Source organism: Acanthaster planci, linkage group LG17, assembly GCF_054643075.1.
Source record: "Acanthaster planci isolate LZ-2023a linkage group LG17, COTS_SCS, whole genome shotgun sequence".
NCBI lineage: Eukaryota > Metazoa > Echinodermata > Asteroidea > Valvatida > Acanthasteridae > Acanthaster > Acanthaster planci.
In genome coordinates this window covers 5,495,769-5,512,231 of record NC_141793.1, presented here as the reverse complement: position 1 = coordinate 5,512,231, position 16,463 = coordinate 5,495,769, and the positions used below count along the sequence as shown (strand labels likewise).

Genomic DNA, 16,463 nt, shown 5'->3' with positions numbered 1-16,463 from the left:
CGGCAAATAATTGTCAAGTCTAGGAACAAAGAAGCTTACCTTAATAATAATTCCCTCACTATCATATACTCCAGCCTAGTGTATTGTGTGTAGTACTGCAATGCCTGCAGTTTGGTTCAAATTTGAAGATTTATCTTTGGAAAAGTTTGCAGATAACATCCCAGATCTACTGAATCTTAATTAATACGGTATCAGGGCAAAAGCCTTGCTTTTGACATAATCAAGGATGCTGAGTTGGTTTACTTACGGAGAATACACCATACAAAGGCAAAAGCATTACTGACTGACTGCAAATGGGAAAAACAAAACTTGTGTGCTCAGCAATCGTTGACAGCATTCCAAAAAGGAACACAAAAAAATGGAATGTTCTGTTCAGGAACAGCGCCTGTTCCAAATGGGAACAAGGATTTTTCCAAGTGGGAACAGCTGTTGTTCCCATCGGGAACATCCCCTACTCCCAAAAGGAACATTCCAAGCGTTCCGACTTTTGAGACGCTCCCTAAGACAATGGCAACCATACCGGTGGTAGTCTGAACTGTGGTTGTCTCCATTGTGGTTGCCTCAGGTGTGGTGGTCACGACTGCTGTGGTAACCTCTTCGGTGGTTGTAGGTGGAGTAGTGGTGGTAGGTGCCTCAGTGGTTGTAAGGCGAGTTGTTGTTCTTTCAGTTGATGTTGGGAATTCTAAGAATTAAAAGTTCTGCCATTAATTACAGTGATACCAAAGATTTTATATTAAGCAAACCTGAATTCTAAAATCTTCCCAATTCCCTTCAATACAGTCCCAGGTAAGAAGTTGATATACGACTTCATCAGTCCCTATATAAGAAATTGGTTTAAAATTCCATCACTTGGATGTAAATTACCTGTTGTTGTAGCCTCCGTGGTGGTTCTCACTGTGGTTGTTTCTTCCGTAGTTGTTGCCACTGGAGTGGTGGTTTGTACAACAGTAGTAGTAACAATCTCAGTGGTTGTGGGGGCTGCAGTCGTCGTTGGTGCTGTCGTAGTTTGTGTAGTTGTGACAACTTTAGTTGTTGACTCCTCAGTCGTCGGAGCCACTGCTCACAATAAATATTTCAAGAAAGTATGATGAATCTGCCTGATATATTGAATTACGAAATTAGGAGATATTTTTAAACCTTGTCTACACGGATTTAATGTAAAACCTGGTTCACCATATACACGAAGATCTGTGGGAAGATTATTTGGTATAAGGTGAAAGCAAATGTACCTGTAGTTGTGTGAACTGTGGTTGTCTCTGTTGTGGTTGCCTCAGGTGTAGTGGTCACAACTACTGTGGTAACCTCTTCAGTGGTTGTAGGCGGAGCAGTTGTGGTAGGTGCCTTGGTAGTTGTTAGACGAGTAGTTGTTCTTTCAGTTGTTGGAAATTCTGAAAATCATACATTTCTGCTATTAATTACAGTGAAATCAACCTGAAGTTTGAAATTGTTCTCATTTTCCTCTCTACAGTCTCTACGTTAGAAATTGGTTTAAAATTTCATCACTTGGATGTAAATTACCTGTTGTTGTAGCCTCCGTGGTGGTTCTCATTGTGGTTGTTTCCTCTGTAGTTGTTGCCACTGGAGTGGTGGTTTGTACAACAGTGGTAGTAACTACCTCAGTGGTTGTGGGGGCAGCTGTTGAGGTTGGCACTGTTGTAGTTTGTGCAGTTGTGACAACTGTAGTTGTTGCTTTCTTAGTGGTTGGAGCTACTGTTCACAATAAATAGAGAAAAAAGTTGGCAGGCCTTATCTACAAATTCACGTGCGGTGAAGAAGGAAAATAAGTGGAAAATTCATATTTATTGAATGAGTTAAGTCAGTCTGGTTTATCTGTTTTTATCTTGTCTTGTGCAACATCCTGAAGTGATGGACAATCAACATACAGGAAAGAGTAAAAAAGTATGAGGCTTTTAGGAATGAAAATTTAAAAAAATGCTTAAGACTTTCTAAACAAATACCCTTCAAACATGCAGAGCTAGATGGTAGAGGGCAGTTTACTAACTCAAACTCTATTCCACTTGCACGTTAAACAACATTTTATAAGTTATCCGCATCAGATTTTGAATCAACAACTGTTTAGAAACACATTTGTAAACCCTGTCTGCAGGGATTTTAAAGATTTGCATTTATCATTACAGCTGGCTCACCATACACAAACCATTACATACACATCTGTGGGAATGAAATCGTGCTCTAAGACAAATACAACTCTACCAGTGGTTGTTTGAACTGTGACAGTCTCCGTTGTGGTTGCCTCAGGTGTGGTGGTCACAACTGCTGTGGTAAGCTCTTCAGTGGTTGTCAGTGGAGCAGTGGTGGTGGGTGCTGCAGTTGTCGTTACACGAGTAGTTGTCCTTTCAGTCGTGGTTGGCAATTCTGGAAGAAAGTGACTCTTGGCTATGAACTAAGGGAATAAAAGTCGCATTTGTTGGCATGCACTTTATACCTGAGATCACTGAAACAGACTTAGCACATAAAAAAATCTGGACACTCTGTTACGATGTTGCAACACTTTCCTTTGCTTTCCTTTGCATGTGCTTGCAACACTTCCCATGTTCCAAAAATAAGCACAACTAAGATCCACTTTGTTTGAATGAAACCACTGATTATCAAAGGGTAGTTTAACAAGGTTTTCTATGAGTATTAACTCTGTGATAATGCAAGTATCGACTTCAAGTTTTTGCTTATTTTTGTGGTTTTGAAAAGCAAATTCGCCAGCTGCATTTACAGACATGAAATTTTGAAACTCAAACATAACATACCTGTGGTTGTAGCCTGTGTGGTGATCCTCACCATAGTTGTTTCTTCTGTGGTTGTTCCCTTTGGTGTAGTTGTCTGCACAACTGTGGTAGTCACAACCTCAGTTGTTGTAGGTACGGCAGGAGTTGTGGGTGCTTTTGTAGTCCGAGTGGTTGTGACAACTGTAGTTGTTGCTTCCTCAGTTGTTGGGGCAACTGCATGGCATTACATGGAATGAAAATTTGCTCAAGTAGTTGCATAAATAGTAACCGCAATAAATAGAGTATCTAGGATGTCTATAAGTACTTTCTGTTGAAGTTTCCAATAAAAGTAAATCAGTCATTAATCTCCGATAGGATTAAATCAAACTGACCACTCACATTAAACCTATGATGTTACTGTGGGGTAAGAAAATTTTTAGGCAACATTTTTGTGGACCAACCTTGGAATCTTTGGACCTACATGTAAGAACAAACAGGTGACAACACGCACGTAAACCTAGTGTGGACGATCCAGGTCCACACAAGAGTCCTTTCTCTGATCAGTTTTAAAGTCACTGTAGGTCAGGTTTATAGCACAAGGAAGAGGAACCCTTTGGAAACCAGTGACAAAACTTCAGACAACAAATAGTGTTCATTAACTTCAAGAAAAATGAATAGATTTGCAAAGTTTCCTTCACTACATAAAAACAAAGGATTGTCCAAACCCATGTAGGCAATGCAAAGTAATGTAAACAGGCAAGTGAAATGTTTGACGAGAACAGCCATTTGTTACCAGTGGTGGCTTGCATTGTGGTTGTCTCTGTTGTGATTTCCTCAGGAGTGGTGGTAACAACTTTGGTAGTAACTTCTTCAGTGGTTGTTGGCTGAGCAGTGGTTGTAGGTGCCTCAGTGGTTGTTGGCTGAGCAGTGGCTGTAGGTGCTTCAGTGGTTGTTGGCAGAGCAGTGGTTTTAGGTACCTCAGTGGTTGTTGGCTGAGCAATGGTTGTAGGTGCCTCAGTGGTTGTTGGCTGAGCTGTGGTTGTAGGGGCCTCAGTGGTTGTTGGCTGAGCAGTGGTTGTAGGTGCCTCAGTGGTTGTTGGCTGAGCAGTGGCCGTTGGTTGAAGAGTAGTTGTCCGTCTGATTGTTGTTCTCTTGGTTGTTGTTGGGGCTTCTGCAAAAAGGAAGTTACTGCTTGAAAATACACTGACAACTTTCTGCTGAACTTGATGTTATCCTCCACCAAAAACTTAACTGATACTTTCAAATAAGCCAGTGTGCCCTTTAGCATCATGTCATCTAGCTTTATTTCAAAAGACTGAAGGTTGCTCACCTGTAGTTGTTGGAGCTCTTGTTGTAACGGACGTTGTTGTCTGCTCAGTGGTGGTTGCTGCCAGTGTCGTTGTGATAACCACTGAAGTTGTAGCTTCCTCAGTTGTTGTTGCTTTGGTTGTTGTTGAAGGAACGGTTGTAGCAGCCCGTGTTGTCGTAATTGATGTTACTTCTCTGGTGGTTTCTACCTCAGTAGTGGCAGCTGGAAATTGGTATCACTAATCAATTTAAAAAGCTGGCTAATAAAGAATTACAAAACATGAGAATTTGCCGTACGGGACATGGGTGGCACATGTGTAATGCATGCTCATATTCACGTTCATATTGGGGTTAAATGGGTTAGGATGTTCTGGGGTGGATTGGAGAAGTGAGCAGCTCCTCTCCCCCTGAAAAATCCCATTGTATAGCACGGCGTCTCAACATTAGCCTCTCCTAACCAAATCCTACTGTCTGGCTTCTCATGCCAACCCTGTTTTTTACTGAATGGCAGAGATTGTCAGTGTGTTTCTGGCGCTATAATCAGGTGCTCTGGGTAGGTGGAGCTCGTAGGCTTGGCTGCCAGTCCACCTAGGAGAGGGACAACTCAGATCACAAACCCGGGTAGGCTGAACTCGTTAGCCTAGGTCGGCAGTCTGCCCAGGAGAAGGACAACCCCGATTTCAAACCTGGGCAGGTAGTACTCGTTAAGGTAGTTCTACAGGTGTTGTGAAGATAACGGCCACTCCCTGCAGCCCCTCCAGCCACCGGTCGTCCTGACTTAGTCATGCCATCGGTACCAGCTGTAGGTGGTCAAGTCGGTGGTGCTGAGGACTGCGCCTCCTTTCCATCACCTTAATCTCCTCATTGCGCGGATTTTTTTCCCCCTTTTATTTTCCATAAGTCCTACGGTGACGGTTGGGCAAGTGACAGGGGCAGGTCCTGGATGAGACGAGCAGCCCCTAGCCTGCCCACTGCACGTATGGCGGCACAGGTGTGATGGTCGTCTGGGGCCGGGATGGAGCGGCGCCCCCATTCGGCAGCTGCCTGTGCGACCGAGCAGCCCTTATTAGGGTCCGCGTTGCTCGCCTCTCTGTGAGGACGGGCCTGGAAAAGATGGCCTAAAAATCGTCTGCTCTGCCTCTTCCTGGGCGGGTAGTTGCACCCGCCAGGACATCCCTCTTGCGGCTGAAACAAAATAAATAAACAAAATACTACTCCTTGCCGGCTTCTGCCGGTATATCGTTGTCAGATCGCAACTTGGAACATTCACACAATGATGGACTCCACGGTGCCCACAGCCAGTGAACGCCCACCACGGTGCAAAGCCCTCATCGCAGCTGGGCTCAGATGCTACAACCGAGGTTGGTGAGAGGCATACCTTCTTTTGGAGAGGGCTCCCAGAGGAGGCCGCCAGAATGCCAGAATCCATCGTGTGGGGTTCGCCATCATGACATCCCTCTTTAACCATTTGCCAGAGGTGCCTGTTAACTTGAGTGAGCAGCTCATGACTCTCCGTGTCCCCTTGGCAGCTCGAAGACATGTTACCATTATCAGTGCCTATGCCCCCACCCTTTGTTCTCCTTGTTCTCCTAAAGTCATAAAGGATAAGTTCTTGGACCTTCTTGACCTGACACTCTGTGCCATCCCGCCGACTGACAAAATTATCCTTCTCGGCGATTTCAACGCTCGGGTCGGCTCAAATTATACTGTCTGGAAGGGGCCTCATCGGCAGGCATGGGGTCGGTTCTACCAACTCCAACGGACTCCGGCTCCTCAACCTATGTGCTGATCACGACCTTACCATCTTACCTTACCGTACCTTACCTTCTTACCGCTTTCGTTGACCTCACCAAGGCTTTTGACACCATCAACAGAAGCCGTCTCTGGACCATCCTCACCAAATGCGGATGTCCCCCAATGTTTCTAAAGATCCTTCAGGACTCTGGAATATTTGCTTGTGTGGTTGTTGGGGCCCTGCAATCGGTGCCCTTTGAGGTCAAAGTTGGAGTGAAACAGGAGTGTGTCTTTGCACCAGTCCTTTTCAACATCTACATGGTTGCGGTGACTCTCCTTTCCCCGACTCCAGCTCCATCTCAATGACGGCATAACCTTCCGGTATCGGCTCGATGGTGGCTTCTTTAACTTGTGACGACTGCTAGCCAAGACTAAGAATCGGTCTAAGAAAATCTTTGATCTGCAATATGCTGATGATGCCGCCTTTGTCAGCCACTCAGCAGCGGGTCTCCAAAGGATCCTTGACACCATGTTCGACACATACACCAGCTCTGGACTCGTCATCAATGCCAGGAAGACGGAAGTGCTCCACCAGTGTGTGTCCTGTGAAGGCCTCCCTCCTGATATGCAATTTCGGGTTGGATTGGAGAACATCAACAAAGTCGACAGCTTTGTCTACCTTGGAAGTATCCTGAGCTCATCCTGCAGTATTGATGAGGAAATCCAAAACAGGTTACAGAAAGCTTCCAGTGCCTTTGGCCGGCTGTCACACTGAGTGTTTCTCAACTGGGGTATAACCATCTCTACAAAGGTTGCTGTTTATAAGGCTATCTGTATCTCCACCTTGCTCTATGGCTGTGAGGCCTGGGCCATCTAGAGAGCCCACATCAGATGTCTTGAGGCTTTTCACATTCGCTGTCTTCAGCGTATTCTCGGGCTGACCTGAGCAGATCGTGTTCCACACGTCTCCATCCTCCAATCAGCAGGCTGTGTCAGTGTTGAGGCCCTCATTATTCAACGGCAGTTGGTGAGCTTTCTACTGGTCAACGCAGTGTTGGTGGTCAGAAGAAGCGGTTTAAGAACCATCTCAAGGCCACCCTGAAGAAGTGTGGGGTTCAACCTTCCCACCTGGAGCAGCTGGCCGCAGACCGAAACACGTGGCGGACTGCGAGTCATGAGGCTGTGGATCGCTTTGAGGCTACACGCACCTGCGTACGTGAGGAACGACGCTACCAACGACATGTGCGACTGTACCAGGGGCTTCCTCCAGGCGATGGTGTTCCTTGTCCCATCTGTGGCAGGTGCTGCGCTTCGGAGTTTGGGCTACTTAGCCACCACAGGAGCCATCAGAGGAGCTCATACCATCATTGCTAATTTTTTTTTTTTAATCTCTCTATTCAACTGGGAGGGAGACGTTATCGTTTCGATGGACATCCATAACTATAAAATCTTTCAAAAAATAAGATAATTTTGACCCCCCTCATTTTTTAAAGGAAGACAAATTTGTCCATTTTGACGATACAGCTGGATGGAGCAAATTACAGTGGAGACACTGCATGTGGGCATGCAGACTAGACTTGACTGAAGAGAAAATGGGGGACCTTATTAAATTGAAATCTTTATTTTAGTTGATTCATTTCCCTTCAGATTAGAGGTGAGGCTGGTTCATGCTTGGGGGGGCAAAAGTGTACACTAATGCGAAATTTGGAGGTCTGATCAAGAAGTCAAGTTGTGAGTTTGCACAAATTGAACACACTTCAACTCAAGCAAATTTCACTGAAATGTTTTGTGTGCTCTTCACTTGCAGTACGAACAAGTATTTAACCAGAATTTACTGTTTGATATTGTGAGAAAAGAAATGATCAAGGGAGTTCACTTAGTTAACACTAGATCCTCATACAGCTCACATAGAGTATTGTATTATACTGACTGGTTATCGCAATTATGTATTCAACAGAGTCTAGCAATCTTCAAAGACAATTTGACATACCAGTTGTTGTCTCCACTGTTTTTGTTACCTCAGGTGTCGTCACAACAACAGTAGTCGTTTCCTGTACTTTTGTCGTGGGCTGTTCTGAGGTGGTTGGTGCCTCAGTTGTTGTCAAGCGAGTAGTTGTGGCCTCAGTCATTGTCGGAGCGGCTGTCAATGATTAAACACAAATGATTCAAATGTCTTGTCTTTTGAAGCCAACTGATATATCACAGAGTTCTCAGCAGAGCTGTTTCTTGTACATATCAAAAACGGAGCACGTTTCCTCATTTGGATCGTTGATAAAAAGAGGGCAAGATTAATCCACTAATCAAATATTATCCACAGATTATTTCTGAAGGCAATTATGAGCAACTCTTTGTACCTGTAGTAGTTACTTCAGTTGTTGTAATAGCTCTTGTCGTCAGCTCAGTTGTAGTCACCTCAGGTGTGGTGGTTGTCACAACTTTTGTTGTGGCCTCTGTTGTTGTAGGCGCAGCTGTTGTCGCTTCAGTTGTTGTGACCTGTGTTGTTACGACGGTTGTCGTGGCTTCCTCTGTTATGAAAGAGATGGGAGCAGTTCAATTAAACCTAACCGGTTTTGAAATTCACTCTGATATACTGAAATGTGGACAGGACTGCTGAAATGTTGTGGCATGTAACCTGTTGTGGTTTGCACTGTGGTTTTCTGCGTTGTAGTTGCCTCAGGGGTTGTAGTTCTGATTGTCGTGACTTCCTCAGTAGTTGTTGGCTTGGCAGTGGTTGTGACTTCTGTTGTTGTTGGTGCAGCAGTAGTTACTACTTCGGTGGTTACTTCTGTTAATTAAACCACAAAGGAAATGCAATGAGGCGACATACAAATCTCAAGGGTGAGGAAATACTTTTGAGTAAGGAGACATGGCGTACAATTCAGACTTATTTAATTCAGGACTAAAACTAAAAAAGACACATTAGAGTGAGTATATAATGGAAAACTCTTAAGGCAAGTATTTCCTCACAGTTTAAGTCGGTATTTAAAGCTCTCTATTGATCACAAAGAAGCGTTGAACCACGGTTGAAACATGTTTTGCTGCAAAACTTGTCTAAAAACCAAACATGAAATGTGCAAGTTCAAAAAGATGAAGTTGAAGTTTAGTACCCTTTGAATGAAGGTGTTAAATTAAATTTTTGAGACCTTATTTATTCCTGGTGAGTGGCAAAAATCCTTTTCTACATCTAATCAATCAGCAAATCTGCTCCATTTTAATACTTTGCACGTTCATGTAAACAAAGTGGATGCACTAGCTGATCAGGTAAAGACAATAAAAAGCTGGCAACAATTGGCAAAGTCTTTTAAATTGTGATTAAACACTTGCAGTCATCAAGTGTATGTACAGTTTTGAGCTGTAGTGTAATCCATTTTGGAACGTCTGTACCTGTTGTGGGTGCCGTGGTAGTCGGTGCCACAGTTGTAGGGCTGGGTGTGGTTGTGGCTTCAGGGGTTGTAACACAAAGCTCTATCGGTTTGGGCCGCACGCAAAATGTTCTTGTCTGGCTCTTATATGTGCCCTCAGGACAGTCGGTGCAAGTCAGGCAGTACTCGGGCACTCTGTTTGGGCAAGTCAAGTCCTCCACCAAGCCGTAGCAGTCAAGGTCGCAGACGCACCGCTCATCACAAATTTCTGAAAAGGGATGAGGCTGAGTGAGGAGTTTCTGCTGTGGTAATTTGTTTCAAGTCAATTTTGTGTACTGATTATTGAAGGCATTGAATTTGGTAATGTTACAGCGACTAAAATTGCTGACAAACATGTAAAGTTTGAAGATGGTACATGTAGCTGAAATATAGAGTGCTATATGATATTTCCATCCTAAAGTGTCTTATTTTCTGGAGGGGGGCGCACAATGGGTTTGGTCTCAGTGAAGACACTGATCATGGCAGACTATCACCAGATATTCTCCCTCTATAAGTTTTGAGTAGGGTGGGTGGGGGAACACATTAAAAGGGGGGTGGGGGCGGGGGTCCAGGCCCCCAGGCCCCCTTCACCCACTTATGCCACTGCTAAAAATACTGTAACTTCAAAGTCAGTGTGAAGCTTAGTATATTTATTATGTGATATAAAGTGACATATTTTTGTGTAGTATCAATCCTCATGTTTCTTATGACTCAAAAAATGCTGGCACTGGTACGCAGAGGGATGTTTTTGTGAGCTCTTACCCCATTGAAAAGCAAACAACACCTTGTGTTTTTACATCTGTTTTCTCAAGGTAATTTACATGTATGGCCTCTGGAACCTTTGGGTTAAATTTCATTTGCTGATGTGCGTGCTTTAGACTAATTTTGCTACAATTACCCTGATGAGGTTCTAATGACAATGATAAATAGTTGTTCTTACTTGGGGTTGTTGGGATGGTTGGCCTGGCAGTTGTACCTGCTGTAGTTACGGCGGGAGTAGTGACAACAGGAGTGGTTATGATGGGAGTAGTTACTGCAGGTGTAGTTGCTGCAGGAGTAGTTACCACTGGAGTAGTTATGGCAGGAGTAGTTACCACTGGAGTAGTTATGGCAGGAGTAGTTACCACTGGAGTAGTTATGGCAGGAGTAGTTACAACAGGAGTAGTTACCGTGGGAGTAGTTATGGCAGGAGTAGTTATGGAAGGAGTAGTTACCACTGGAGTAGTCATGGCAGGAGTTGTTATGGCAGGAGTAGTCATGGCAGGAGTAGTTACAATAGGAGTAGTTACCGTGGGAGTAGTTATGGTGGGAGCAGTTACTGGGGGAGTAATTAAAGCAGTAGTCGTTGGCTGTGGGGTTGTACATGTTAATGGCCTCTTAACACAGTAATAGTCCCCTCTTCGAATGTAACCGGCTGAGCAATTGTGGAAGCACATAGTTAGATCGATTTCCTCACAACACGAATTAATGCAGTTCTCTGGTGGTGGGTATGGACAGGTAGGGTCCACATTATTCCACTCACAGTCACCAGTGCAGTTGCATCGGTGTTTCGGAGGGCATTCTTCACCTGAAGGAGTGGTAGGAAAGAATAACTACATTAACTGTGCTCAACGTGTCCCCACGTGATGACCTTATTCACCAAGAAACCACTTTCATATCACATTCTCTAATCCATTGGTGTACATTTGTGCTGGAAATTGGAGAGTTGGGGAATGGGAAAAGGTGGGGGGATGACCTGCTCTTCCATGAAAGTTTGAAAGGGGGGAGGGGTTGACACCAAATGACTCTACATAGAGTCAATGTTCATGACATTGATGGATATCTGTTACATGTATTCACAATGGAACATTTATGACTGTTTTCAATTGTTTTTCCTTTTTTGATTAATATGGAATGCATTTTAGTTGTTGAAAGTATGAAAAATTCTCCACAATTTAATTTTCTTTTGCTCACCAGTAAAAAGTGTGTGGGGATGATTCAATAGCCCATCCCCAAATGCAATTGTTGAATAGGGTGCCAAACTATTTTGGTTTCCGTGCCTCACTTTCGTCTTTTTTTCAAATGAGGCTTTTAGATATAACATCTGGATGTAATTAATCACAAAATTGAATCTATTCATCCGTCAAAATTGACATTACTTTGTAATGAACTTTTAATTCATTGGTTCCAACTACATTCTCAGGTTTCCAAAATTATTAAACCTCGCTTTCAATTCAGTATGGTGGCTATGGCCAACTTGTGAATAAGGCTAATTAAAAGCGTAGCTGCAAGACATTTACAGGAACACAGTAAACTACTGAATTGCAAGTACATGTAAGAATGCACCATGCAACTTCAAATTGAGCAACATAACCCTCAACTGAATATAAGACTACCATTACAAAATCAGGTACATTAGTTTAGGTGGTGTGGCATTTTAGAGGTGACACATTTGAATCACAAATTTATCGAAAACGAGTCAGGGTTAATTTAGCATTTAAATATTGGTAGACCACTTCCATAGCTTGCAAAATCTGTTTTGTAGATAGCACTGTGATTTGTCCATCACACCAGACTGCAAAAGTCTCACACATCGAGTGTATGCTTATCCCATAGAGCTATATATAAAAACCAGAGTGCTCTGCTGACCCAAGTACAAAATGATGCCTGCTGGGCACATCCATGTTTGCGCACAGACCTATGGAAACCTCCAAAATCAGTATGGCTTTTGTACGGATCTTTGCGTATCTACATCTGTATTCTAAAACGATATGTCCACAAAGTCGATACACAAACAACTTGAACTAATCCGTAAATGAACATTTCATTTTGCTCTGTGGCAATAAAACTGCATGCGCATATGCGCTGTAATGAATTTTGCAGTGACTTTTTTAAATCAGATTTTATCGGTATCTGATGTGCAGGACAGCCAGGCCTCCGGAGTCGTCAACTCACTTAACACTGACTGAATGAAGGGAATGACTTTTTTAATTTAGCTGAACTTCTTCATTGAAAGACAGCCATCGAAAGACATGCAGACGAAATTGGACAACTTTGCCCAAATATTAGGGAAACAATCATTTTGAAATAATCAGCAATGGATGTAAAAAAACAGATGCCATTGCTCTGTACACGTGCGTCTTATTCAAAAGATGTGTTGACGTTTTACATTTGTCACACTTGTGCACTGCATTTAGAATAAATAATTCAACATTCATTCCATGTGATTTCGAATGGTCTACAAGCAGGCACATAGATTCAAATGTCCGCACCCAGTACAGCATCAAATTTTCTCTGCAAGGAGAAAGAGAAGTTGGCACTCAATTTTTTTTTTAGCTCTATGAGTTATCTCCACACTCCAAGCCAATATGAGAGCTCTCACACAAGAAAGGAAATAAAAAAGAAATACATGGAATTGTAAATCCAACCCCTCTATGTCCTGTCCAGATGGTGTATTGACAACATAGCATGGTGTGAATTTGAAAGCTAATTTCTGGTGAAAAAATAAAACGATTGACTGGCTGTTTTATCATACTGGCGGCATTGTCATATTCCTTCTGCGTGAGTAGGACGTAAGTTCATGTCAGAGAAATGTCTTCCACAGCTGCAGCTAAATGTACAACAATTCTTGGGATCAACATATACCGAAACTGTTGGCAGCCCTGCATTATACGTCACTGCATGCCATTAATGTCCTTTAAACAACCACAAAAAGACACACTACCATGACTACTATGAGACCAGTGGAATGAAACAGGAAGGACTCACCTGGCATTTCGGTTGTTGTACCTTTGGTAGAAAATGAAATTGAAAAGAGTAAAAAATATCAACAGCAGAATCACAGCACTACAGCAGAAGTTGAATGTAAAAGATGTGCCACCAAGACTGTGAGTGGTTGACATGGAGCGGCCATTTTTCAATCTTACAGTTGACAAAAATAGGGCTTTCATTCGTGGATATTTATGAGGTTTTTGAGTGTGAATGTATGGAAGGAGCATTCTGCTGCCATGCAAAAACACACAATCTTGATTGAAACTGATACTCTATAAATACATGCACTTATGAATCTTCTACTGAAGCACGGATTGGAAGCAATTGAATTTTCCGCACCGAACCAGTGAATATTTTGTTGACTTTTTCTAATAGTACACTGTGAAAATAGCCTTTCTGTGTCAACCTTTGGCTGGCACACTGTTATGACCAGTATCAAGTGCACTTTATATTCACTCATATGGCACTGATATCTACAAAACTGTCTAAATTTTCGGTCTTCAAGTTACAAATTGGCAATAACGTTAATACAGAGAGAACTAGGAAGGCATAAGGTCAGCCATGAACTGATCAAAAATGAGCCATGGTTAATTGAACAGTTAAATACTGGTAGCTCACTCCAGGGGCTCACAGTATCTCTTCTGTAGCCAGCATTGTGGCTTGGGACTATATAAGATTGTGAACACTTGAGGGAAATCTGGATGTATATCCACGACCACTTGAATAATGGCCAACTGCAAGCACAATTCTTGCATTCTGCCTATTACAGAAAAAAAAATCTGAAATCTGAATGGCTTACCTAGTATTAAGCAACCATAGGTCTTGACAGTTTGTAACTCCTCCGTATAAAATTCGAGTTGGAGGAAGTGAACATCAGTCTGGTCTGGCCGAAGTGTTAGTCGTTCACCAGAGTCTAATGAAACAACACTGCCACCATACATGTAGTGGTCAAACACCGGAGGGCGATCCGGGCTCTTGGAAAATCCGATCTTAACCAGGACCCGGTGTCCAGTGGCTGTGGTTATCTCCAGTTGGGTGATCTGGATGGCTCTGGAGAACTCCATGATGAATTTTGGGTTGTTTATTCCTGACTGCCATGGTTCCATTGGTTGGATTTCTGTCTCTGGGTCATCGGAGCTGTATCGTTTGACAAGCAGCCCGTCGATGCTGTCCACATCATCAACACAGACCACTGCAGGGGTTGAAAAAGAATGCACAAAAGATCAGATGAAAGCACAAACTTATAATGGATTATCATCTGCAATCACTGGTTAATTTATCTGCCAGTTATTACATTGGGTGCGGCACATATTTGTCTCTGAGACAGTATTCAATTTGATAGGGTTGACGTGGCAAAGAAAGCAAACATAACAGAAAAATTTTGAAACTGAAACAGACTCGGGGCTTCCACAGAAATCTGAAACCTAATTCTATGACATTTCCAGGACTCTGTAGGACAAAATCATGCTGACTCTTATGACATACAATGCCAATTTGCAAAAGAAATACTGTTTGACATTATTATCTGGAAGATTGCCAGAGCAACTACCATAGACCGACAAGGATAGCCTAAATATTTATCATTACTCCGTTACCACATCAAAAGAACCTTATGGAAAATAACCCTTGCATGATCTAGATTTTCATGACTTCCTCATGACTTTTTCTCTGACAGCAAGTTTCAAAGACACTTTTTTCCCCATTTTCCATGACTTTTCCAAGATTTTCCATTACACCTTTTTCCCCCCAGGATTTTTCAAGATTTTCCATGACCATGACAACCCGGAAATTTACATCTTTTCCAAGTGACTTTTAGTATCTTTGTTTAAATGAGAAACCTTATCCAGCCAATATCTCGCGAATCAATAATTTACAGTGTTCACTGAAAAATGAAATTATTTTAAGTAATGCATGACTCAACCAGCACAATTCTGATCCGAGATGCTTTCCATCAAACTGAGCAAACGCAAGCAAAGAACTCTAAAAGAGCCATTTTTTTTGGCACCATATAACAGCCAAACATGGCTGTTCCAGACTTGATTTTTTGAAATATGGCCTGCAAGTAATGGCAAGTAGCATATATGCAATGGGAAAAGTTAAAGTATGTGTGATTTTCATAATTGTGGTGTTCAGTAACAAGACACCAATTGCCAAGACAGACCTGAAAAACCAATGAAGGCTCATACTGTGCATTTCAATGACATTGGAAAAAAATAGCTCTGTTGGGGTTAAAGTGTTTCAAATTGAGGATAATAAGTGGACTTCGAGTTCTGTGGACTGAATATTCACACAGCAACCCTATATGAACTTTCAAGGTGACGTGAACATTTTGCCACGGCTTACTTGGTGTAGTAGTTGCAGTAGCAGGTGTTGTCACTTCTATGGTGGTTGGAGCAGCTGATTGATTACAAGAGGAACAAACGAAAAATCATCAAAGTTTTCCAAATGAAGAACGGAAGAAATAGACTACACTAAAATGTAATAAATTTTGAGTTATGTGACCTTTCTCTCCTTACTGTAATTTTCTTACTGGAGGAATCTGTTCTTCATGCACCTAGACTTGAATAAAAATAAAATTCATGGTCTATGAAACTTTTAACTTATTTCCCAAGGAAGGAAGGAAGGAAAATTTAGGCTATCAAAAGAAGAAAATTTCCAGCAACTTTTGGTGCACAAATCATTGTATCATTGAGGTTTTCTTCTCAGGATAACACCACAGTTTTCCTCATGAATAGGAAAATAGGAAAAACCTCATCATAAATTCCAAAGAGGCACCCAATCAAACACCTCATAAATAGAAACAAAAAAATATAAAAATGAGGTGGAGACATAAAGATGCATCTTCAAGGATACTATTTATGAAAACTGAAGTGGGTGGACAATTTGAAGGTCTGTTGCCTTCAGTCCCTTTCTTTCATTCTACCTGTTGTCACTTCAGTTGTTGGAGCGAGTGTAGTCTCTTCTGTTGTCACTTCTGCGTGGAAAAAAAAACACAAGCTGATCATTTAAGGCATGGAGAAGCAAAGGTTGAAAACGAAAAGAATGCAACTGTATTTAAGGCAAAGCAAGGAAAGGAAATTTAGAATATCAAAAGAGGAACACTTCCAGCAATTTTTGGTGCAGAAATCAACGTATCATTGAGGTTTTTTGACAGCAACACAAGAATATAAAAATGAGGTTAAGCCGTAAAGGCGCATCTGCAAGGGTAGTACTTAGGAAAATTGAAGTGCATGGACCCTTTGAAGGTCTGTTGCCTTCAGTTCCTTTCTTTCATTCTACCTGTTGTCACTTCAGTTGTTGGAGCGAGTGTAATCTCTTCTGTTGTCACTTCTGCGTGAAAGAATCAAAACAGTACAAGCTGATTCCTTTAAGGAACAAGGGTTGAAAAGAATGTAAAGATATTAAATTCCCCTTCAGCATGCAAACTTATTACCAGTCATGTTCCATGGTAGATTATATTACTACCAGGCACTGCGTTAATTTCCATATCTTAAAGTTCAGCCATTTGTTTGGTCCACTTTTCATCATTAAGAGGAAAAAACATGAGACC

The 16,463-nt window shown here is 42.2% G+C and overlaps 1 protein-coding gene across 6 annotated transcripts in view; it reads right to left on the bottom strand.

The window, feature by feature from the left end:
• LOC110989244 (uncharacterized) overlaps positions 1–16,463 on the bottom strand; it is a 119,522-nt gene that overhangs the window by 53,554 nt on the left and 49,505 nt on the right. For 5 of the 6 annotated variants that reach the window (XM_087147999.1, XM_087148004.1, XM_087148001.1 and 2 more), the window contains 18 exons: positions 16,193–16,243; positions 15,837–15,887; positions 15,257–15,310; positions 13,713–14,105; positions 12,911–12,931; positions 10,104–10,730; positions 9,147–9,392; positions 8,395–8,547; positions 8,117–8,287; positions 7,753–7,902; positions 4,051–4,251; positions 3,514–3,891; positions 2,763–2,954; positions 2,215–2,376; positions 1,519–1,710; positions 1,230–1,388; positions 865–1,056; positions 521–682 (listed from right to left, as the gene is read on the bottom strand). In XM_087147999.1, coding sequence (XP_087004125.1) covers positions 521–682; positions 865–1,056; positions 1,230–1,388; positions 1,519–1,710; positions 2,215–2,376; positions 2,763–2,954; positions 3,514–3,891; positions 4,051–4,251; positions 7,753–7,902; positions 8,117–8,287; positions 8,395–8,547; positions 9,147–9,392; positions 10,104–10,730; positions 12,911–12,931; positions 13,713–14,105; positions 15,257–15,310; positions 15,837–15,887; positions 16,193–16,243 — 3,555 coding nt within the window. The remainder of the gene's footprint in view (positions 1–520; positions 683–864; positions 1,057–1,229; positions 1,389–1,518; positions 1,711–2,214; positions 2,377–2,762; positions 2,955–3,513; positions 3,892–4,050; positions 4,252–7,752; positions 7,903–8,116; positions 8,288–8,394; positions 8,548–9,146; positions 9,393–10,103; positions 10,731–12,910; positions 12,932–13,712; positions 14,106–15,256; positions 15,311–15,836; positions 15,888–16,192; positions 16,244–16,463) is intronic. The other variant, XM_087148000.1, reaches the window with a different exon arrangement.